At 41.8% G+C, this 23,518-nt stretch overlaps 2 protein-coding genes across 14 annotated transcripts in view; one reads left to right on the forward strand and one right to left on the reverse strand.

Moving 5' to 3' along the window:
- The window catches only part of wdpcp (WD repeat containing planar cell polarity effector), a 104,720-nt gene that overhangs the window by 21,789 nt on the left and 59,413 nt on the right, over nt 1-23,518 (forward strand). For 5 of the 13 annotated variants that reach the window (XM_058058187.1, XM_058058186.1, XM_058058188.1 and 2 more), the window contains exons 1-4: nt 4,286-4,819; nt 5,067-5,129; nt 16,005-16,048; nt 20,082-20,222. In XM_058058187.1, the coding sequence (XP_057914170.1) occupies nt 20,162-20,222 (61 nt within the window). In that variant the 5' untranslated portion in view covers nt 4,286-4,819; nt 5,067-5,129; nt 16,005-16,048; nt 20,082-20,161. Of the gene's footprint in view, nt 1-4,284; nt 4,820-5,066; nt 5,130-16,004; nt 16,049-19,453; nt 19,868-20,081; nt 20,223-23,518 lie in introns of those variants that run through there. The other 8 variants (XM_058058182.1, XM_058058183.1, XM_058058184.1 and 5 more) reach the window with 6 other exon arrangements.
- On the reverse strand, nt 324-4,348 carry mdh1ab (malate dehydrogenase 1Ab, NAD (soluble)). Its single transcript, XM_058058198.1, has 9 exons — nt 4,222-4,348; nt 3,706-3,804; nt 3,277-3,373; nt 2,167-2,342; nt 1,971-2,093; nt 1,692-1,868; nt 1,002-1,115; nt 841-930; nt 324-780 (listed from the first exon to the last, which is right to left on the reverse strand). The coding sequence occupies exons 1-9, from the start codon at nt 4,222-4,224 to the stop codon at nt 658-660; spliced, it is 1,002 nt and encodes a 333-aa protein (XP_057914181.1). The 5' UTR covers nt 4,225-4,348; the 3' UTR covers nt 324-657.

The following is a 23,518-nucleotide window of genomic DNA, read 5'->3' on the forward strand; positions in this document are numbered from 1 at the left end:
ATATATATATATATATAGAGAGAGAGAGAGAGAGAGAGAGAGAGAGAGAGAGAGAGAGATTTTTCAATAGTGAGCTATTGAAAAATCTTGTCCAATTTTTATGCAATCAGTAATAACAAAATCAATTACTTAATCATTGATTTTGATATTACTGAAAATAGGTTTATCGGTTATCAAGACAACAAATCCTCTAAATTAAAAAAAAAAAAATATTGCTTATTGCTTATGGTATCAGGTGTGAATTGCACATAGCAATTTGTAGTACAAGAAAAGCTGGTAATAAAGTAAACACACTTGCAGATAGGACAATGCCGTGTGACAAATCTTTGCAAACATGTTTGTCTTTATTGCACAGTGCATCCTTTTAGTAGGGAGGAAGATTGTAACAGCAGACACCGAGGGGGGGGATGTCAAGCTTCGATGTCTGTGCTGGTAACATCCACGTGGAATCTTTTTTTAAAGTGCACATTAGAAGAGCTAAGGCTAAAACATTCCAGTTGACAAGTCGTTTTTTTCCCAGTTCACAAAACAAACATGCTACGTTTCTCTCACACGTACAGATTCATATAGGGGAGATGATGGAGTGCTTCATCACAGGTTAGCATCTGGTATTTTGACGCCGTACGAACGCTGTTTGTGTGTCGTCACAGGGTCTAGTCATTTGGCCAGAAAAGCTGTGGCTGTGTCCCTCTCTTCTATCAGCTCCGTGGCCGTGGCCTCCATCTTGGCCCTGGAAAAGTCATTGACTGCCAGGCCCTCCACTATTTTCCAGGTCTTGTCCTGAGGAGAGAAAGTATGGTCATTGAGGTGTTTTGGAGGACAAGTATGCTCATTTCTCACCTTGATCTGGACAGGGAAGGAGTAAATGAGGTCTTCTGGGACTTTGTAGGGGTTGCCCGTAGAGTAAACACCCATGGAAACGAACTCCCCCTAAACAAAGAGTGTTTATTATTTGGCTCTCATTAGATAGATTACTTTAGTTTTAAGAATAGGTTATTTACCTCTGGGGTACCGAACCAGATGTCCCTCATGTGGTCACAGATGGCCTTAGCTGCAGACATGGCGCTGGATAGCTTCCTGGACTTGATGACAGCAGCACCTCTCTGCTGCACCGTCTGCATTGCAACGAAATGGAGTGTTATGGTATTGTCTGAATTGGCACATTTTTGTTTTTGCTCCCGTTTTTCATCAGCTAAATTCAACGATCTGAAACTTTTTCTCTGTGCACAAAATATTCAAATATTCTTCACAAATCTGCGTTTGTGAGCATTCATTGTTCATGATTCATAATCCATCCACCTCACAGGTGTGGCATTTCAAGATTAATGCACAGGTGTGCCTTTGGATGGCCACAATAAAAGGCCACTCCAAATTGTGCAGTTTAACCGTACTGGGGATGGTCCGCATCTGGTGTGTCCACCATTTGCCTCAAATATTTTGTATACCAATCCAGGGCTCGCCATCTTCAGCGCTCATCTTGTTCATTGGCCGAAAGACAAAGCTTGACAAAATTAATCAGTAAAACGAACGTGTAGAAATCTAAAATAAGTCAAAGTGCTGTTGATAAGCGAAACTGATCTAGAGTAAGTAAAAGCAGTGTAATTTTTGTGTTTAAAATGTAAAAACATTGGGGAAATTGAATAAACAGTCACAGTTGTTCAGTCTGGAAACAAAGATCATTGTTGACTCACGGTGATGAAGTCTCCTTTGAGCCACGCCTCATCCTTCACCGCATCAAAGCAGGCGACCTCGTTGCCAGACATCTTGACCAAACAATGGTGAACATCTGGGTACTGAGTGGCCGAGTGGTTGCCCCAGATTATTACATTCTTCACGTATGTTGCGGGAACGCCACAGCGCATGGCGACCTATCGGCCGGGCACACAGGCATTTGAACGTGTGCACAATATATATATATATATATATATTTGTTTTTGGAGGGCTGTTCTGTAAAAGGAACCTTTCCCCACCTGAGAGCGAGCCCTGTTGTGGTCCAGTCGGGTGAGGCATGAGAAGTTCTCTTTAGGGATGGAGGAAGCAGACTTTATGGCAATCAAGCAGTTGGTGTTGGCAGGATTTCCTACAACCAGAACCTTAAACCACAAGCATTCATTTACGTGTCAGATATATTAACAGGGATCAGCTGACCAGTTCTGGTGCGCTTACCTTGACGGTCTTCTTGGCATACTTCTCCAAGGCCTTGCCCTGGCTTTCAAAGATGGCTGCATTGGCTTTGAGCAGGTCCTTCCTCTCCATGTCCTCCTTCCTGGGCATGGAGCCCACCAGAATGGCTACGTCCAGGTCCTTGAAGGCCACTTCCTCCTTGCCAGTGGCCACAATGGCTGTGTAGTGATTTATTTGAAAAAATTATGAGCCTTCTCAGCATTCCCGCTTATGTCAACCAACTCATCAAGTCTCAGTCCACCATGTTCTTGTTTAAGTCAACATTGACATACAAGATGTTGACATAAAAATTAAGACCCACAGGGTTCATTTCTGTGAAAACTGGGTCAGTTTATGTTAACATGTGTTGCATTGTCAACTTCACCATTATTGGTAATAACGTGAAGTGACTACTATGCAGTGACTTCCTGTTCTGTGGCTGGACATTGTTAACCTGGACTCTATGACGGCAACTAACAAAATACACCCATTTCATTTGTTTAAGATTGTTTGCCACTGGCAAATTTTTTTTGCACATGTATGAAAGAATCGTAAAGACGTACAATTAAATCATCAGAGATCACAGTATAAAATATTACATAAAAACATGATCAAAATAAAAATGTGCACGAATGCAAGAAAACCATGTCAACAAAAATCACATGACCCATTCTCCTTATGTGTCTGGAAAAATTGCTAAGTAAATGTACAAGGAAGTCATGGAAAGATTCTGTTTTGCTTATGTCAACGTCAGTCAGTCGGTTCGAGGCCAGGCTGCTACTACTACTACGGTTGGCTCCATCTCGGTGCGTGGCGAGTTGTCTTTGCAGCACTGTTGCTTGCATGGGGCCTCTGATGGCCCCATGTCCAAACAAAGCACAGGACAGCGCACTTTGAAAGGAAAAATTCCAGGTCACAATGGAGACGACAGAGTGGCGCCTCGTGAAATGATGGTTGTTTCAATAACGAATGGAACAAAAAAAAAAATAGGATGTTTACATTGCTTGAATAATTAATTATTATATTCCTGCACATTTACATTTTCGAAATGTTGTCTGAAAAGATATGCACGATGGTCTGAGATTACAGTCATAGGGGACCTTAAATGGTTACCTCTCAGGAGAGGGAGGGCGCAGTCCTGCAGCTCCATGACCACACCATCCAAGATCGACAACATGGGCGGAATGTCCAAGAGAAGCAGAGTGATTGGCTGCCATGAAGACCCAAGACAGACGTGGAGTGCATGAAAAAAACACAACCATGAAATAGAAATGAATAATAGTTGCATGACAAGATTTGACAGGACTCTCAGGAACTCCGTCAAGGAGTGGCCCGCTCACTTTGGAGGTGGTTTTAAATTACACCCAAGGTGCTTGGCACAGGATCCATTTCACTAGCGTCAAGCATCAAGGACATTCCTTGCTATTGCGAGCTGATCAATTCGGACACACACAACATCTTGTCAAAGTCACTCAAGATGACATTCACAGACATTTCCTGTCACACCCATGATGTCGTCTAATCAAGTCAGAGCTCCTTTACCTGATCTTTGCCAAAGACATCTCCCTTGGCAATGCTGTACAGCAGAGAATAGGCAATCTGCCCTGCAGCCCCCGTCACCAGAACTCTAATTGGCTCAGACTGGAAGAGACGAGGCAAAGAACACAGCAGTTAGTACTATTAGCATTGATTTCACACTGGGGCCACAGGTATGGAGGTGGCACTTTGATTGAGGAACGCAGACCGGGTGTTGTCGACATTCTTGTCGATGGGATTAACTTTAAGGAATTCGGTCAAATATAGACTCTTTGAACTTTCCATACATACAGTACATAACCGCGTGGAAACCGCATTAAAAAAACTAAATATTCTTTTAGAAAACTTCCAAGGAACATAAAACATGCAGGTATGCAACACCGTGTTTGACGGTGTTATACAATCAAAGTCAGACATATATAATCATCTCTGTATGTTACATATCGTCGACGAAGTGTTAAAATTTTCACTTTATAACGCGAGGAATAATATCTAACAAGTACATTTACTGCATACACTCACCATGTCCACTTATGAATAGCGTCAAGCCGGACTGTCAGCCTCACTCTGGAAGCCGTGTGTGAGAGCACAAGTAAAAAAAAGAAAAGAAATATCGCGACACTTGGAGAGATCAAACGGTGTTTACTAAAGTCTGGGATTTGTAGTCCCATTTGTAATATTACTCGTACGTCTGAGATAAACGCAGCTACCAGCGGCACGCTTTTCGGTAACATTGTCATCACATACACTTCTTATATAATTCGACTTATGGTAGTGCCGCAAAAAGCTCACAAGTCATAGTTTGTACCGATAGTTTAGCACGTTAGCTTAGCCGTCACAGTGGCGCTTGTTGCGTAGCGACGCTAATGGCGTGCAAGCGGTTAGCATCTAGCAACGAGGGAGCTAATAGCTAACAAACTTTACACATGTCGTGGACAGTGGACCTCCGGTGGCATCTATTTTGCAGCGCATTTAATGTTTACTCGGAATGCATGTTGTCTAAATGACGTTTGACGTCGTGGATATCTTTAAAGTGTAGTATACAATGACAACAACAAAAGTTTGACAGGTGATGTGAGATGAATCGAAGGTAGAAGCTACTTCTGGAAACATCTTTAGTGTAAGTTGGCACATTTTCTGTGTTTCGTAACTTTTAATCACATTTTAACCGACTAGAGTTCTTAAGTGTGTGATTAGGTCTCCTGTCACCACTCGAAGATGCACTTTTTAAAAAGGTTTACCTAGATAGGTCATTGAATATCAACCACAGAAGTCCCATTCTTATTAATGCATTGCCCAATTACTGTGTAAAGTTATCTATTTTATGATTAAGTCATGCAATTCATTTATGTGTTATATGTTTGCAGGGTACCAAGGCCGAGTGTTTCTGGCTGTGCTGTCTGGTTTTGAGTTGAGAGGCCCATTTCCAGGTGAGCATTTTTGGTGCAATTAACGTGAACTGGTTGCTGTGCTTGTACGGTTAGTTTGGTGTGTGAAGTGTGAATGCAGTCCAGGACCAACACAGGGGTCCGAGACCACCTGAGAGATGGCGAGAATCAATGCATAGCAGAAAGTGGAGTGAAAATAATTTTTAAATCCCAGTAGAAGTTTTTTGGTTGTGTTGCACAGTTTGCTAAGTCTTCAAAAATGTCATCTACTTGCAGCACTTTTTTTTTTTTTTTTTTTACATTTTTGTGCAATTTATATTCTCTTTGCTACATCTCAGCTGGTAAAATTCCACAATAGAAAGAAAATGTAAATTTTTGCAATTTTGTTAACTGGTTGGAAATGGAAATTTTGATCAGGATTCTATATAAATAATCAGTAACATTTGGTGGAAAAACCCTGTGTCCCTTAGAAGTAATGATGTCAAATGTGCAGTCAAGGATTTTGAACATCTCATGCTTGATTTGTCATTTTACCGCCCTCCTCTCCTCTTCTCTCCTCTCTACTCCTCTTTATCGCACCTTAGTGAACCTGAGCAACCGCCTCCATCACACTGACACAGATAGCCAGGCACTTTTATCTGCTCTGGCAGATGTAACCAGATTACAGTTCTGCACACGCTCCTAATTTGTCTTCATCAAAACGTCTGCATCCTCCACCTGTTGTCCACCTCCAACGTGTCTCGGTGCGTTAGTGTTCCCGTCTAATACTGCTTAGTAAAGCTAACATCACAGGGAGGAGATTACTTCTTTGCCCCATTGCACGGTTCCTCTGAGCCCTCTCCTGCAGTAGCGTGTACATCACGCTAGGTGTCACTGTATGACCACAGTGAACATGAATCTAAAAATGCCATTGGCACTGAGGGCCTTTAAGGGACATACTCCTCAAGTTATTCATTCTTACTAGTTAATAATGATTTCTGTTTATGTGAGGAGCTGGGGCCATGGGTGAAGGAACAAATCCATGAAATATGGTTGCAGATACAGGATTTTTTTGTTTTGTTTTTGTATTGTGTGATGGCACAAATGCTGTGACACAAATAGATGACTTAAAAAGTAAGTTAGTCACTGTGGTTAAAAAAAAAAAGTCACATTAGGAGTCCTGTGTACCAGAGACTATAGACGGATGACAGATGACAGATGAGAGACAGATGAGCCAGGCAAAATGTGTAAACAAAGACAGTATAATTGTCGTACTTCAATGTGAGTCAAATATGAGCGATCACACACACACTGGTATAGATAGGCTTAGGTTGTGACAAGCTGTCATCATTTGACCACACATTTCACAGATATTTTCCCGTCAACTCAATCATATAATACATACTTTGATCTGGTAGCACATGTGCGGGTAGAAGTTCACTCACTCACACATATTTCAGTCGCAAAATGGGACTAATTAGTCGCAGTCTGCAGCCCTGATCATATGTAGTGATGGTGATATTTGCATTCTAGATTGAACTTAATTTTAAATTTAAAGCATGTTAACTGTAATATGGGTTTTTTAAAAATGTGCCATCTCCTTAACCTTGTTTGCTTATGGCGAATGACTTTCACCTATGCTGAAAGTCATTCAGGGCAAGGTTGTTGTCCCCTTTGAAACCTAAGCAGTACTTAATGATTAGTAATTATTTTACTATGCTTGCTTTATGTGTGTGTGTGTGCTTGGTGAAGGTGACCATGTTGACAACCCGAGAGAAAAAGAGAGAGAGAGAGAGAGAGAGAGGCACAGGCTTCTGCAAACACACCAAGTAACTTCTTGGCACTGATGCAGAACTAGTCAATTAAATCTCATAATATACACACACTCAACCATCCAGGAGGTGTTTCTTTTTCCAAGCCTCAACCACCCTCTCGTTCTCTCTCTCTCTCTCTCTCTCTCTCTCTCCCTCTCCCTCCCTCTCTCTGTGTCTGTCTCCCGGAGGTGTTTGCATAAGGAAATGGTCCGTGAAATGGCTTTGATGGAATCAAACTTCATATTAAGACAAATGCATATTTCATAGCAGTTGATGGACTGATCGATGGAGCGGCATCTTCATTTCCTCTGTGGATCTCCTCCCAAGACGATCGTTATCAGAATGTTATGATACTTTTTTTTTTTTTTTTTTTACGACTGGGAAGTTGACATGCTAGCTTGTAATTTCATACCTCATTTTTGTTTTTTCTGGTACTTTCATCACGGAGAGGGGGTGGGGGGGGGGCGCCAGGAGTTCTGGGCCCCTTAGGAAAAAAAAAAACGTACTTTGACAACAAGAGCGTTACATCACTCCAACTCTGAAAGTGTTCAAATGTTGTGCTTCTTGTTTTTATATGTAGTATACCAAGTGTCATATTTACTGCTAGTGAGTTGTCCATGCAACAGTCTGTTTACATTTCTGTCAAAATATTTTTGTAATGGTAATAGGAACAAGAGAGAAATTCCGATAGACCCCCGCAATGATACTAAGTGACATGTCATTGAACACAGTGTTGCTCACTGGGACAAGGAGGGGTAAAGTTATGGGGAGACTGACTCATCTGTTGTATGGGGGAGGGACAGATGATTTAATAATACATGCTAAACATTCATTCATTTTCGACCGCTTATCCTCACAAGGGTCGCGGGTTGTGCTGGAGCCTATTCCAGCTGTCTTTGGGCGAGAGGCGGGGTACACCCTGGACTGGTCGCCAGCCAATCACAGGGCACATATAGACAAACAACCATTCACACTCACATTCATACCTATGGACAATTTGGAGTCGCCAATTCACCTAGCATGTTTTTGGAGAAACCGGAGAAAACCCACGCATGCACGGGGAGAACATGCAAACCCCACATAGAGATGGCCGAGGGTGGAATTGAACCCTGGTTTCCTAGCTGTGAGGTCTGCGCGCTAACCACTCAACCGCCGTGCAGCCCACATGCTAAACATTTACCTGATTAAATGTTGGTTCAAAAGGATGTAAGCTAACACTAGGCCAGCTTATTTCATTGTGGACATTAAGCTAACAGGTTCATTTCCACAACACACAAACTACAAAAAAACAAAAAAAAGAGTCACATTTTATTATTGACACCCCTTTCATTTGCCTCTCTTCTCTCACCTCCCTGTCGTTCCTTTTGACTCCCAAACTTTGCTCTGCTGCAACAAGCACTGAAAAGACAGGAGTGGATCAAACCATTTCATGTAGCCATGGTGGGGTGGTCAGTCAATGTGGAGGTCTATCTGTGACTTCTGTTTCAATTTTTTTTCCAATATATATATATATATATATGTATATATCACAACTAGATAGCAAAATTATTTTATCAATTTACTTTTACTCCCTTCACTGTACATGTTTTTCTGAGTAAGGCATGTGCTCACCCACTAGGGGGCACCAAACTGCCACTTGCTAACATACTGAGTGACCACAAGTACTGCAATAACATTGTTGTGGATCCTCTGCAGAGAATTGAAGTTGGTTCACATCAAAAAATAAAAATAAAATCAATGCAACAAGGCTGGCAGACAAAACCCCCCACATGACCCACCCACCTAGCCCACTAGCCCGACCCTTCATTAACCCCAAAGCCCAAATCCATCCAACTGGACCGGTGATGGCAACTCACTGCCGAAGCTGGCGGTCACACCCCTCTGCACAGCCATAATGGGCCGTGGCACAGTTTGGTGGGGGGGTGGGGGGTTGGAGGTATAAGGGGAGGGCAGGGGCACGCAACAGACAACATCGTGGGACCTTCCAAGCGGCTGCTCGCCTGCAGGTTACCAGCAAACGCTGCTTGTCCCCCGTTTGTCTACACTCTCCAAAAAGGAAAGAATGTTTTCCCCCCCACAACATCGCTCTGTGTGGGGATTAAGTCCCATTCTGCGTGGCCCGGGGTCGCGCAGCAGATGTTAGCCAGGATAGCTGCTTGTTGCCGTGCCGACAGGGAGTCATTGGGATGGGGATGGGCCTGCCCAGAGGACTTTAAGCATATGAACATGTATGGGTCCTCAGGGCTGTGTGTGTGTGTGTGTTTCAAGAGAAACAACTGCCAATTTAATTAAACATTCTGAATTAGATATTTGCGACGAAAAAGGAAAATATCAAATAAAATGTACAAAATTAAGCATTTAGCTCTACAGTAAATTAAATCTGGAGTTGGTAGCATCCACTCATGTGAGGTCATAGGTTATCGGTGTTGGACCTCTCTCAGGATCCTCCATACAGACTTTAAAAATGATGTCATAACATTAGGAGAATGACTGCTGCACCATGGCGGCATAAAAAGGCTAAAATATGGCTGTTTCGGCGCCACCTGGTGATTGTTTGGAGTTGCTTTTGCAGCAATTGTTTCTCTGTGTGACAGTCGGTGACAGCAGCAGCACAATTGAGTGAAACAAAATATATTTTTTTCAAACTTGAGCCTAATGATGATTGACACGAACATTGTCGTTTACAGTACATCCTGTTGGTACTCGAGTAGAACAATAAGCGAGGAGGTGTAAAATGAGGAGAATCGTGCTGGTCTTGAATAGGTCAGTCAAATCGTCATTTATTATTCCCACCTGATTCCAATGTTCTACATTTTACATTAGCTATTCACTTGCTGGCTTTGTCGGAGCGGGCTCGGGAATTAATAGCTATTGGATGTGGAAAAAGGAACCCTGTATGCTCTTGACGTCAAACTGCAGGGTGAGTGTGTTTAACATGGGGGCCTAGTGCCCGGGCCCCTTGGCTACTCACAACTGTCAGCTTCAATGGAAAGAGGATACATCTTCTGACAAGACACAACTTGACCCGAGAGTCGAGGCAGGGCTCTGCTTTTGTGGCGAATAAACCGCAGAATTCACACTTGTAGGGTTTCGCCTTCCATCTGTGTGTATGTGCTATACATTGTGCTGATTTATTTGACAGTTTTAACTGTATAAAATGAATACTACAATATTGCGGTTCTGTTCATCCAGTTAATTCAGACCAGTAGAGGACTAAAAAAGTAAATACTCACAAACAAACCATACAAAAACAGTTTTACAGCCATGAAGTATGATAGACATCTGCCATGTCAAAGTCAAAAAGATTGTTTATTTACAGCATGCTGTATCCGGGGTTGGGAGGAGAGAGGGATAACGATACCAGCATCCATCTTGGAGATTGCGGCGAAGAGACGCGACCTTTTGGTCCATGCACCATCGACTCGCCACTCGCTGCCGTGTCAACCTGTCAGTAACGAAACGGGACGGGAAGAAGGGGGGGGCTGCCCACTGAGGGATGTCCAAGGTGTCACGGCCTCATCTGGGAGGTGACGGACAGGCTGTGTGTGAGTGTGTGACAGGGAAATAAGACGGCTAAGAAGTCTAGGGGACGTTGAGTTTGACCTTTTCTTTTTGCCGGGGTCCATGGCTACTCTGTAGCTTGACAGCAACTTTTAAAAGGACCTCATCATCACAAGCCTTTGACTGATGTTTGGTGAAAGTGCATACTTGTTTGTCCGCATGGGTGGTAATCATATTGTATGGAAAACATATAGTTTTGGGACATTTGGGAATTCGTCAAGCAGGGGGAGGCGGCACGGTGGTCGAGTGGTTAGCGCACAGACCTCACCAGGGTTCAATTCCACCCTCAGCCATCTCTGTGTGGAGTTTGCATAATCTCCCCCTGCATGTGTGGGTTTTCTCCGGGTACTCTGGTGTCCTCCCACATTCCAAAAACATGCTAGGTTAATTGGCGACTCTAAATTGTCCATAGGTATGAATGTGAGTGTGAATGGTTGTTTGTCTATATGTGCCCTGTGATTGGCTGGCGACCAGTCCAGGTCCCCGCCTATCGCCTGAAGACCGCTGGGATAGGCTCCAGCACCCCTGCGACCCTCGTGAGGAAAAGCGGTAGAAAATGAATGAATCAAGCAGAGGTGTACTAGAACCTTTAGTTCTCCCTGAATCCTAATTATTCATCTTAGCAAGATATTTCTAACATACAAAACCCTCCTGCTAGCTTGATGCCGTTTTCCTCCAATTTTTTGATCAACATTTGCAATAAAAGGAACTCCTGTAATTAGACACAGAGCCGATCCAATCTAGTATTAATACCTGGTTCTTCCCTGCCCTCTTAGCTGGCTGCAAGATGTGGAATGGGTTTACTGAACGGAGGTGCGTCTCAATCAGATGTGTCATAATGGGACATGCCTCTGTTCAGGAAGTCCATTCCACAGTTGGCAGCCATCTAGCAGAACTGGCTAACCAGTGGATAACAAGTTTTCTTCACATGTCGAATGTGTGGAAACAATTTAGAAACACCTCAAAACATCAAAAACAAGGGTAAACTTCCACTAGACAAGGTGAAATCTGACAATAGGGACATGTGACTTTTGGTCTCTGACTTTTTGCCCTTATAAAGGGAACTGTAGGACATTTTCTTTTACTGTTAGGGAGCTGTCGACACGTGCTTGCAATTTGTGAGGCACTTGCAGACATGACTCGGAACAGTTTTTCATTGTAGGGAACTCGCCAACAATGTAACTGAAGTTTTTACAATTTTCAGCCCGCAGTTCATTTCTTATTATCCCTCAGCATATTCATTCATTCATTTTCTACCGCTTTTTCCTCACAAGGGTGGCGGGGGTGCTGGAGCCTATCCCAGCTGTCTTGGGGCGAGAGGCGGGGGGTACACCCTGGACTGGTCGCCAGCCAATCACAGGGCACATATAGACAAACAACCATTCACACTCACATTCATACCTATGGACAATTTGGAGTCGCCAATTAACCTAGCATGTTTTTGGAATGTGGGAGGAAACCAGAGTACCCGGAGAAAACCCACACAGAGATGGCCGAGGGTGGAATTGAACCCTGGTCTCCTAGCTGTAAGGAGACCACTCGACCACTGTGTGGCCACCTTCAGCATATTGTAGACTTAAAATATATTACTATAGTAATTTATTAGATATTACTCTTGTGTGTAAACTAATGTATTTGTTCCGATACCATAGCAAATATTGACCAGTGTATCCTTTCATTTTTCAGTATGTGGCCTTTTTGTGGAAAAAGTTTGGGCATTTCTGGTGTGGAGCTCCCACCTGTAGTACAATTAGAGGATTGGTGGCAGTGTACGGTGCTCGCCCAGATGCAATGTTTAGTGTGTTGAGCTGATGCATATGATTGGTGTCAACATTCGTGTCTGCGGTCAAAAGTTGAGGGGCGAACTGCAGGGCAGCAAGCAGCTTTAAGAGAAGAAAATCCAGCAGCATAAACAAAACCACAGCGTGTCAGTGTGACACGCGTCACCTTGGCGGCGACAGGGGAGCGGTACCGCAGAGGCGCATCGTCCCCGAGAATCTCTTTGAAGCTGGCCGGCAATTGTGTAGCTGCTTTGGAAGTATTGCCTTTCGTGCCCTTGGGCGTCGCCAGAGGGTAGATACGCTGAGCTTTTAGTGAAACGCTTGCCAGGATTAGGCCTATTAGCGGAACAGGAGGGACTGACAACCATTACTGCTTTAGTGGAATCAATCCTCAATGTGCAAATGCATTAGAATGGATTGTTTAATCATTTTGAAGGCATAATCAAGCGGGATGTCTTCCTCACTTGGACTTCCTCTCCATCATTTTTTTTTTTTTTTTTTGACTGATTCGACATTCTCTCCCCTCGCCAAACATGTCTTTCTTTCTGTGTGTCATTACTGCTGCTGTGTTTGCCTTTCTGCTCCAGGCGTTGGGTAAATACCTCTGCTGGAGTAAGTTTCCCTTTTTTCCCCACCTTCTTCCCTCCATTACCCCCTCTAATAACATTTACACATCTGCTTATAAAAGCGTCCTCTCATCTCTGCAAGCCTTCCTCCTCCCTCCTGCTCTCCTTTGCTCACCCAGGCGGCAAGATCGTGTTTAAAGGTATTTTGCACTTAAACCCCATCATATGAATGAATTTGTAAAATTCAGGACACTATGACGACCATATAATCCTTTGTATGACACCCGACATTACAGCAGCAAAGAGTAGCGGTTCAAACATTAGCATAGATGTAAAAGCAGTGATTTGACAGAATATATTATGTATTATCATTTAGTTATAATGAGCTATAGTGATACCACAGGACTGCAAATGTGAGAATCATACAAAAAGCAAAACAAATATGTTTAGATCGACAAATGAACTTTCTTCCGTCGCTTCTTTTTGTCTTTTTTTTTTTTAAGTCTTTTTGCTGGATTTGTCAATAGTCCATTTTTTGACAAAGAGATCTCAAGGGCTTTGATTACTCTCTAAAATAGCAACAAAGTTTGTAACACTGATCCCCTCTTGCTTTGTCGTTTTTGGCAGACCATGTCCGATTGAATATGTTTACAAGTTAGCGCGGACCGCTACAGCGCCAAATCTTGTCTGTATGTGTGGTCTCAATAAACAGATACAAGTCATCATCCCTCACCATTTTAACTGTCACTGTGGAAGTGCCACTTGCTGCATTTACCGTATTTTCTGGACTATAAGTCGCTCTGGAGTATAAGTCGCACAAGGCCAAAAATGCATAATTAGGTAGAAAAAAACATACGTAAGTCGCATTTTTCGCGGGTAATTTATTTTACAAACTACTTGACCAAAACAGACATTACGTCCTTTTGGAAGGCAAGTTCTAACAATAAAAGAATAGAGAACAGGCTGAATAGGTGTAAGCTATGCTAACACAATGGTTATTAAGCTACACGAAAAATAAACATGAACAGAAAATGTGTCCAATGTTTTTATAACATAAACATTTTTGGACACTCTGGAGTATAAGTCACAGGAACAGCCAACCTATGAAAAAAAGTGTGACTTATAGTCGGGAAAATACTTTCCCGTAATTATCCCAGAAAATACAACTTAAGTCATTTGGAGTCTTTAAATGCAATCCTTCATTCACCACATTATTATTTGTTATTTATTATTATACGGGAGCCAGGCAACGACATTTCATTGGCAATTTCACTGCTGTGTTATTGTACAATGACAATAAAGAAAGTCTATCTATCTATTCATGGCTCACAATGCCATTGAAGAGTTATTGTGCTACTGTTGAGGCTAGCGTTATATTTTTAGACGTGTGCTATCTTTTAGCTTTAAAATCAGTTCATTTGGAGCTGTCAATGCATAAAAAATACATATGTATTTATGTATGTATGTATATAATTGCGTTGGTTATCTTTCTTTTGATAAAATCCAACTAAAACAGGCATTTTTCACACTAGTGGCAAATGATGATGAATTGAAAACACTTAAGTGAAAACACTTAAGTATAAAACTGAAAAGTTTTTGATGATTTGACAGCCCAATGTGCATTTAAATGTTTTGGCAACCTTCTGATATCATAATCAAAGCAATGGTGACCTCTCTGGTGGTGGTGGGGGGGTAAATTTTAACGTCTGAACTTTTTACCCCGGTATGCCCCTTGAACCTGGAATGCTACTTTTAGTGACTGGTTTCCGTCTCTCACTCTCTCAAGCCATACATGCACGCACACACACAGATGCAGAGTCGCCCAGAGGCCATCTTCCCTCTCTGCCGCTGATTGACTCGTCTTGTAAAAGACAGACGTGCACATGCATACAGAGTGACTGTACCTGTCACCTCTCCTCAGCCGTATTACCCTCACCTCATTTTGTTCTACCTGTCCATCACCTCTATTCTTCCCCCCCGCCAACAGCTGAATGGTCTTCCCGCGGGACTCGGCGCACTTGTTTGAGTGAATGAAAAGGCTGCTTTGGCGCCGCTTTGCCCACCCTCCACTCTTCTTCCACAGTGGGGAAGAGAAACTGTAGCGGAGCCTGTAAGCATATACGTCTCCTCAACTGGTCCTTTCTCTCTTTTTCTTAAGCAGGTCGAGTGTTGAAGTGCCTCGGGTCCTCGGCTAACAAGTGAAGCGAACAGAACTTGACAAGAACTCTCTGGATATGTTTACATTTACAGATGAGCTGAGTTAAAGCCACTGATCAACTAAATGCTGCAAGAAAATAGATTTGTACTTTTTGATACTTTGATACATTTGATATGCTAAAGTAAATCCAATATCGGTCAATATACGTATGCTAAGTTGGGGTGTTTCAATACAACTTTTTCACTTCAAATATTGCTGCCCTGAATATCGGCCTGTATCAATATTGATCTGATGACACAAATTAAACAGTACATACCTTATTATTGATTGCTAACATTCAAACATTAAAAAATATAGTGTTTGAATGTTAGCAATCAAACAGAGAACAATAATCAGGTAGGTAGGTATGAGGAAAAACTCGTCAATTTACTTCTTTATGCATAAATCTGACTTTACTCACTACTGACAGGCACTCACTGTTTTCATCGCTAATGACTTTTTGCCATGCGAGTTTCCAGTGTGATGCCGCTTTGTTAGCACGCTAGCAAGCACTGTTGTGGGCAGCTGCTGAATGTACATGCTGGAATTGATTGCTTGTAATGGAATCCCAATATCAGAGATTTGCGGTATTGGTATTTTTGCTGCTATCGATATTTCTGATAGCAATATTGCATTGTGATAGATCCAGATATGAGCTTTGTGACATTGTGATAAAGAAAATTAGTGCAATATCTAATAATACACCTCATTAAAAATGTCCATTTGGACACCCCTGACATAAACAGTAGAATATGAGCTTGGAATTGAATGCTAAATATTTAAATTTTGCATTGAATTTTGTCCAATTGTGATGTCACTTATGTTACAGCTTACTTACTGGCTTTCTGCAATTCATGTTTTGTCTTATTTTAGTTTTAGGCAAGTTTGAGGTATATGTGTTATGAGTGGCAACATGCATTATGCCATCCACCATCGTCTGTGTTTTTGATTTGAATACCTCTTTGCAAAAGAATTCTCAAGACCAAACTGACCAGAAAATTTTCCTTTCTTCGTTCCAGGCCCTTTTTTTTCCGCCACGTCGAAGCCCGAGAAGACCTCGAAGGTAATCTGCAAATATGATCGCCTTCACAAATTATTCATTCATTCTGCAAAAACCCATTTAACCTATCTGTCGCATCTCTTGTCTTAATTTCTACCGGTTAGTGGTGCTTAAAAAGCCAGATAACCTCTTGCCATTGTAGCTAAGTCATGCGTCTTTTTCACTTTAAGCTGAATTTTTGCTGCAGTTGAGCATGCCACGTAGTGCTATCTCTATATATGCAATATAGTATGCACACAAATATGAACATACATTAATGCGGAGACTTTAAATGATGACTTCATGCTATGTGTCAACAAAAACACATTTTATGTTACATTATTCTTTGATGTTGACACATTTAGATCAGGGCTTAAACCAGACAGCATAGAAAGTTCCAGGCATTGACTTCTAATACTGACTTTACTTTTTTGTCTGTGACTTTGTCTTTGCATCTGTCCCGAACAAACACACACATCGCACATATGTGACCACCCAGAGGGGACGGTCAATAAAGAAGATGCAGCATAGACTAGACAAGGTCGTTGTTTCTTTTGAAAGGCGAGTCATATGCCTCACCCCCTCCCCAACCACCCCCCTTTTTGATGTTGAAGCGGCTTCTTCACAATGTAAAGACAGTGTACACACACCCCACCCCTTCCACTTGCAAAGTTCCTCCCCCACAGAGCCCTCCGGTATTGAGAGAGGGGGACAGGTAGACCTCAGGAATCCCAGCCAGAAATCTGAATGGCAGCAGCCCAAGAGTGCCCATGCGTGTGTGCGTTTGTGTGTAGTTTAACTGTACACACAGACTGTAAAATGTTCTCACACATTTAGAATGCTGTATATTTTCAATAGAATAATCAATAGAATAATCAATAGAAATCCAGTAGACGCTGTAAATGCTCTAATTCATTAGTCTTTTGTCGTCTCTGTGTGTGCGGTCTCTAATTGGCACTGGGTCAAAAAATATTGATATTAGCAGCTGCGGCTGTAGGAAACCATCATGTAATTAAAAAAAAAAAAGCATCACATAACAGTGTGCTACACGTGTTTTAAATTGTTGGTGTGAAACCATGGAACCAGTTGGCTAAGCGGTTTGATCCTTACCACTGTTACAACATTGGTTCTGTGGCTGTTGTGCCATAGTTGATAAATGACCACTTTCCCATGCACACTCATTATTAATTAGTTCATTCATTTTCAACCGCTTATCCTCACGAGGGTCGCGGGGGTGCTAGAGCCTATCCCAGCTGTCTTCAGGCAAGAAGCGGGGTACACCCTGGACTTGTCGCCAACCAATCACAGGACACATATAGACAAACAACCATTCACACTCACATTCATACCTATGGACAATTTGGAGTCACCAATTAACCTAGCATGTTTTTGGAATGTGGGAGGAAACCGGAGTACCCGGAGAAAACCCACGCATGCACGGGGAGAACATGCAAACTCCACACAGAGATGGCCGAGGGTGGAATTGAACCTGGGTCTCCTAGCTGTCAGGTCTGTGCGCTGACCACACGTCCGCCGTGCAGCCCACACTCATTATCGTAAAGTTAAAAATGTAACTTGTTATATATAATATGACTTTTCGTTCACATTTTGGAAATAAAAGCCTTGTTCTTTTTTGTGCTACAGGTAAATAAACACATTCTATTCACTGTATTAATGTGTAGGCATGAATCAGTACAATAATCAACACTATGCAAGTGATATGCTAGTGATCCAACCTTTTTGAAATGCTACATCCAACATCTCCACACACTGCTGGTTGTTATAATAATAATAAATAATAAATAACTGCCGTCTGAACCGTTTGATCATCTCATCCCAAACAAACGTACAGCCCGCCCGTGTCTTTTCAACAGCCTTGCAAACTTTTACACTTACCAGGCATGTAACAACTGATAGGAGTCCCCCACCCCTTCTAAAATAGCTGATGCCCTCTAAAAAAAAAAAAAAGCTGTTTAGCAGAGGATAGAAGAATCCTCTTATGTCACTAAACTCGTTCCGCCGTCGCTGCTGTGCCGTGCTAGCTGCAGCGTTTCCATGGCACCTATAGCGTTATCTCGCCGTAATTTTGTTGGGGCTTGTAGTTTTGGGGGTTGAGTGGCAAAAAGAGATATTCCTCCCCTCCCACACCAGGAGGAGTATGAGCGACAGATAAGAACGATGAAAATAAGAACGAGAGCACAGAGAGCTGCAGTGCTGACGCAGCAATATGATGGCTTTACCTTTGACTCCACGTGCACCAACCATCTCACGCTCGGTATGAACTCCCTTCTAGTGTCATTTACGCTCGAACACTGGAATGTTCTGGCATCCGCCACTCCATCACATCCTCAAAAACAGGCCGCAAGATTTAAATCTCGTGACAGTGATGCCTCTGCAGTTCCAAGTGTAAAACTAGTGGTGGGGTTGACATAAGAAGGGAGGTAACCTGTAACTGTTGTAGTTGTGTTTTCACGCACAGATGTGTGTGGAATGTTGTCTGCTTTGTTCGAAATGTCATCTCCACAAGTGCATGTCCATCAGTGCATGCCTGTGATGCATGACCGAGGGTGCGAGCAATCGACCCCACCCGTGGCAGCGTCCCGATGTCGGCGTGAGTTCACCTTAAGTGTTGGCTTGATTTGTCTTCTTGTTTTTGTGGGCTTGCATACCATCAGCTGCTGTTTACTGGAATGGTACTACCAAGGCCTGACAATCTTGTTTTTATTTTTATTTTTTTTGGGCAAATATATGAAACATTACAGTGCATGTCTTACATCAATCAAAATATAACTTTCCATTATTTACATTTGTATTCAACCATCTGATCACTACCCCTTTTTTGCAAGATATAATCATGTTCATAGCACAGTCTTGTTTTCCCCTGTTATTATTATCATTGTAATATTATTATTATTATCATTATCATTCATTCTTTCATTCATTTTCTACCGCTTTTTTCTCACGAGGGTCGCGGGCGTGCTGGAGCCTATCCCAGCTGTCTTCGGGCGAGAGGCGGGGTACACCCTGGACTGGTGGCCAGCCAATCACAGGGCACATATAGACAAACAACCATTCACACTCACATTCATACCTATGGACAATTTGGAGTCTCCAATTAACCTAGCATGTTTTTGGAATGTGGGAGGAAACCGGAGTACCAGGAGAAAACCCACGCATGCACGGGGAGAACATGCAAACTCCACACAGAGATGGCCGAGGGTGGAATCGAACCCTGGTCCTCCTAGCTGTGAGGTCTGCGCGCTAACCACTCGACCACCGTGCCGCCATTATCATTATCATTATCATTATCATTATTATTTCTCGCCCGAAGGCAGCTGAGATAGGCTCCAGCACCCCCGCGACCCTCGTGAGGAAAAAGCTGTAGAAAAATGAATGAATGAATAAATGAATGAACCATTATTATAATCATCATTAATATTACCATTTTCATCATTATAGTTGTAACAATGTTTGGATTTTTTTTATTATTATTATTTAATTTTACAGACTTCATTGCTTCTTGTAGAGTGCTGTATCATTCCATCTGTTGTTTTCTGAAATCCGCAGTATTTATGTTTTATTGTCAATTTATTAGCCCACTTTTTCCCCCCTGTAACATTTAACTATCATTTTCTAGATTGCATTTGTCTAATCTTGTGCATTAAAAAACAAGATCTTAATTTCCATTAGCATCAAACTGTACCACACTGACTACTTATCTCAGCAGGATGCATGTTTTAGCTGAGAGAAAAATGTCATTTCAAATTGTCTGTTCCCAATGCAATCGGACTGTAACGGCAATAAATCACAATTGACATTGACATTGGCAGTTGGCATTTTAAGGTAAATATAATGTTCTTGGCAGAAGTAATAAAAGACACGGGACAGGTACAATCTACTATGCTGCTGTAGTAAAGTTTGTGTTGCCTTCAGGTACGATGTTTTCAGTAAGCCTATGACATCACAGTGACACATTACCTCATTTCGTTGTCTGTGTGTGACCACAAGCTTGACACTTTCACCTCTTCTTGTCAATCTGTTATGTTACCATGTCCAGATACTCATCTGCATTCGTCGTGGGACGCTCCCGCCTTCACGTCTTGGCCTCGGCAGAATCAGGTTACGCTCGTCCGTCAGATGGCGTTCTGCCTGGCTGAGCTGCACTTGTGGTCCACCAAGAGCTCACTCCAAGTCAAAGGTACTTGTCACCAAGTTCAATCTGCCACTCACCGATTCTCCGCCTTCCTCTTTTCCCTCGCACTCGACGCCTCGCCTGTCATCGCTCACTTTGTTTTCACGCCATCTTTCGATCTTCGCTTGCGTGGACTTAAACAATCGCAATGTTCAGTCAACACCCCTTGTTGTCACTTTCTTTGTTGACAGTCTTAATTGCTTAGTGTGGCTCCATTCGACTTAAGAGGGACCAAACACTGTGAAGACCACCCACCCACACACATGAAAACATGGGAAAATATACTTATTTATATTGATTGCATTGAATTTTGAATTCAATATCATACACAAATTACCATATACATTTGACCCCTGAATTAATTTTCCCGAAAGTAAATCTTTCTCATCTAAAATTATCCATCCATTTATTTTCTATGCCGCTTATCCCCACTAGGATCGGGGGTATGCTGGAGCCTATCCCGGCTGGCTTCGGGCGAGAGGTACAGTAAACCCTGGACTGGTCGCCAGCCAATCACAAGGCACATATAGACAAACAACCATTCACACTCACATTCATACCTACTGTATGGATAATCTGGAGTCGTCAATTAACCTAACGTCCATGTTCTTGGATTGTGGGAGGAAACCGGAGTATCCGGAGGAAACCTACGCAGTCCACACAGACATGCCAAGCTGAGAATCGAACCCAGGTCTTCCCGATCTCCTGACAGTGTGGCCAACATGCTAACCACTCAAACATTTGCCATCATAAAACCTTGAAGTAGTAATAAGACATCAATATATGTCACCTTGATACATCATCCATGTATCAATACATGTTTGATACATAATAACAATCCAGTGTAGGTCAATAACCATCTCACCTTTGTGTTATAACATATTAATGTAATATCTAATAATCTCATTAGCAATTAATTAATTGACTGAGTCTCTTTGCAAATCTGTTTAAAATCACCAAAATACTGGTGCCATCCATGTGCTATGAAAGCATTGTTGGTGATAAAGTATTCTTTTGGTTCATTTTTTGAGGATATTTGACGAGTTCTGGTGTTTTTTGACCGTGAACTTTGAAAGAGGCCTGAGAGCATACAGTGACCAGCAACAGAACTTCAAGCTTCCTGGAGCATACCTTTTGTAAAAGAGGTTGAAAACATGGCGACAACAACTAAAAAGTTGGCAGAAGAGCTGGAAGAGATTAAAAAAACGCTCAATTTCATGTCTGAGGAGATCAGCAAAGTGGTTAAGCAGCAAGCCAGTCTGATGGGCCTAGTGGAAGAAGTCCGTGAGCTGAAGGCCACAATCAAACTTAAAGACCAGAAGATCCATCTGCTTGAAGAAAGGATCGATGACTTGGAGCAGTTCTCCAGGGGAAATGATCTGATCATCACTGGGCTGGATACAAGACATCGCAGCTATGCCAGGGCTGCAGCCAGCGACCAGCAAGGTGAGGATGCACCACCTGGAGAACTGCTCACACTAGAGACACAAGTTGTTAAATTTTTGAGCAGTAAGAACATTGATCTGGACAGTGAGAACATCTCAGCCTGCCACAGCCTTCCACATAAGGATAAAAATGCCAAACTAACCATTGTTGTTCAGCTTACCAACAGAAAGTATAAGATTAATCTACTACGGCAGGCAAAAAAACTAAAGGGCACAGGGGTGTACATAAATGAACATTTGACAAAGAAAAATGCTGAAATAGCTAGACATAGCCGCATACTCAGAAAACAAAATAAAATTCAAGCAACATGGACAAGAAATGGGAAAACATTTATCAAGTTAAACGGACCACCAGAGCAGGCAAAGGTGATTGCAGTGAGGAATCTGAGAGATCTGGAACAATATAAGTGACAATAGGTGCAGCTTGGTTAGCAAATGGCACACTTAGAGGATTGGAAAATGTTTGTTTGGTTTATTAGAACAAAGAAGCAAGATAAAGAGTTAGTGCGAAGTATGAAAACAGAATTTGTTGCTTTTTACTTTGAGTTATACCATGTGCTCTATAGAGAGCAGTTGTATTATATTTTGTACATTGTACAAAATTTGTGATTTTGTTTTGCTGTTTTTTGTGGATATTTGCTTTTTTCACTTAGGATATGACAGATAAAAAAATATATTTTCCTTTAGAACAGGAGTATGATGATTTCTATGAGAATGAAAACTTTTTAGCTGAGCCCTGTCTCAATAGAATATATGAGGAGTCACACTTAAGTTTTTTGAAGTCAGATGAACATAAATCATTTAGCTTTGAGAATGACATTGATCCAGATGCAAATTTTTATAAAGATTGGAACGCTGGGTCCAAATATTACACGGAAAATCTGTTTAATGAACTCGGTCTGGATGGATTTTCAATTATACACTTTAATAGTCGAAGCCTCTATGCAAATTTTGATCAAATCAAAGAAAATTTGCAATCATTAAAACATAGTTTTCAAGTCATTGCCATCAGTGAAACCTGGCTGACAAATGAAAAGGGCTCCAATTTCATATTGGAGGGATACAATCATTTTAGTGTAAACCGCAAAACTAAAAGGGGTGGTGGAGTGGCTCTCTTTGTACAGAAAGACTTTCAGTGTAGAGTGGTTGACAGTACGGTTGTGGATGATATCATGGAGAGTCTGACAATTGAAATTCATTCCACGAATCTGAAAAGTATTATTGTGAGTTGTGTATATAGGACACCTGGCTCTTGTATTGATTCCCTTGTTAATTCCATGGTTGACATTTTAGGTAAGGTATGTGATAAGAAACAAGTTTTTGTTTGTGGTGATTTCAATATTGATTTAATGAAATGGAATGAACATAAAATGACAACAGAATTTTGCAACACAATGTTCAGTTTAGGTATTTGGCCTCTAATTGATAAACCGAGTCGAATAACTAAAGAGAGTGCAACACTTATAGACAATATTTTTACAAATACTCATCAACAAGTAACAAGTGGTTTGCTCATAAGTGATGTCAGTGACCACCTTCCTGTTTTTGTAGTTGTGCATAATTTAATTGCTAGATGTCCGACTGATAAAAATAAACTTCCCTGCAAATTAAGGAGACTAAAAACACCAGAAAGAACTGAAGCCTTAAAGAAGGATCTTAGGAATTGTAACTGGGATGAGGTTTATGTCGATGATCCAGATTTAGCATATGATGCATTTTTGTCTGTATTCTTGAAATTATATAATAAGCATTGTCCTATAAAAATGTGTAGGGTGAAAGATCATTATGAAGGTAAACCATGGATTACAAAAGGTCTGCAAAAGGCATGCAATAAGAAAAATCAACTGTACAAAAAGT

The sequence above is a fragment of the Doryrhamphus excisus genome, chromosome 20 (assembly GCF_030265055.1).
Source record: "Doryrhamphus excisus isolate RoL2022-K1 chromosome 20, RoL_Dexc_1.0, whole genome shotgun sequence".
NCBI classification, from domain to species: domain Eukaryota; kingdom Metazoa; phylum Chordata; class Actinopteri; order Syngnathiformes; family Syngnathidae; genus Doryrhamphus; species Doryrhamphus excisus.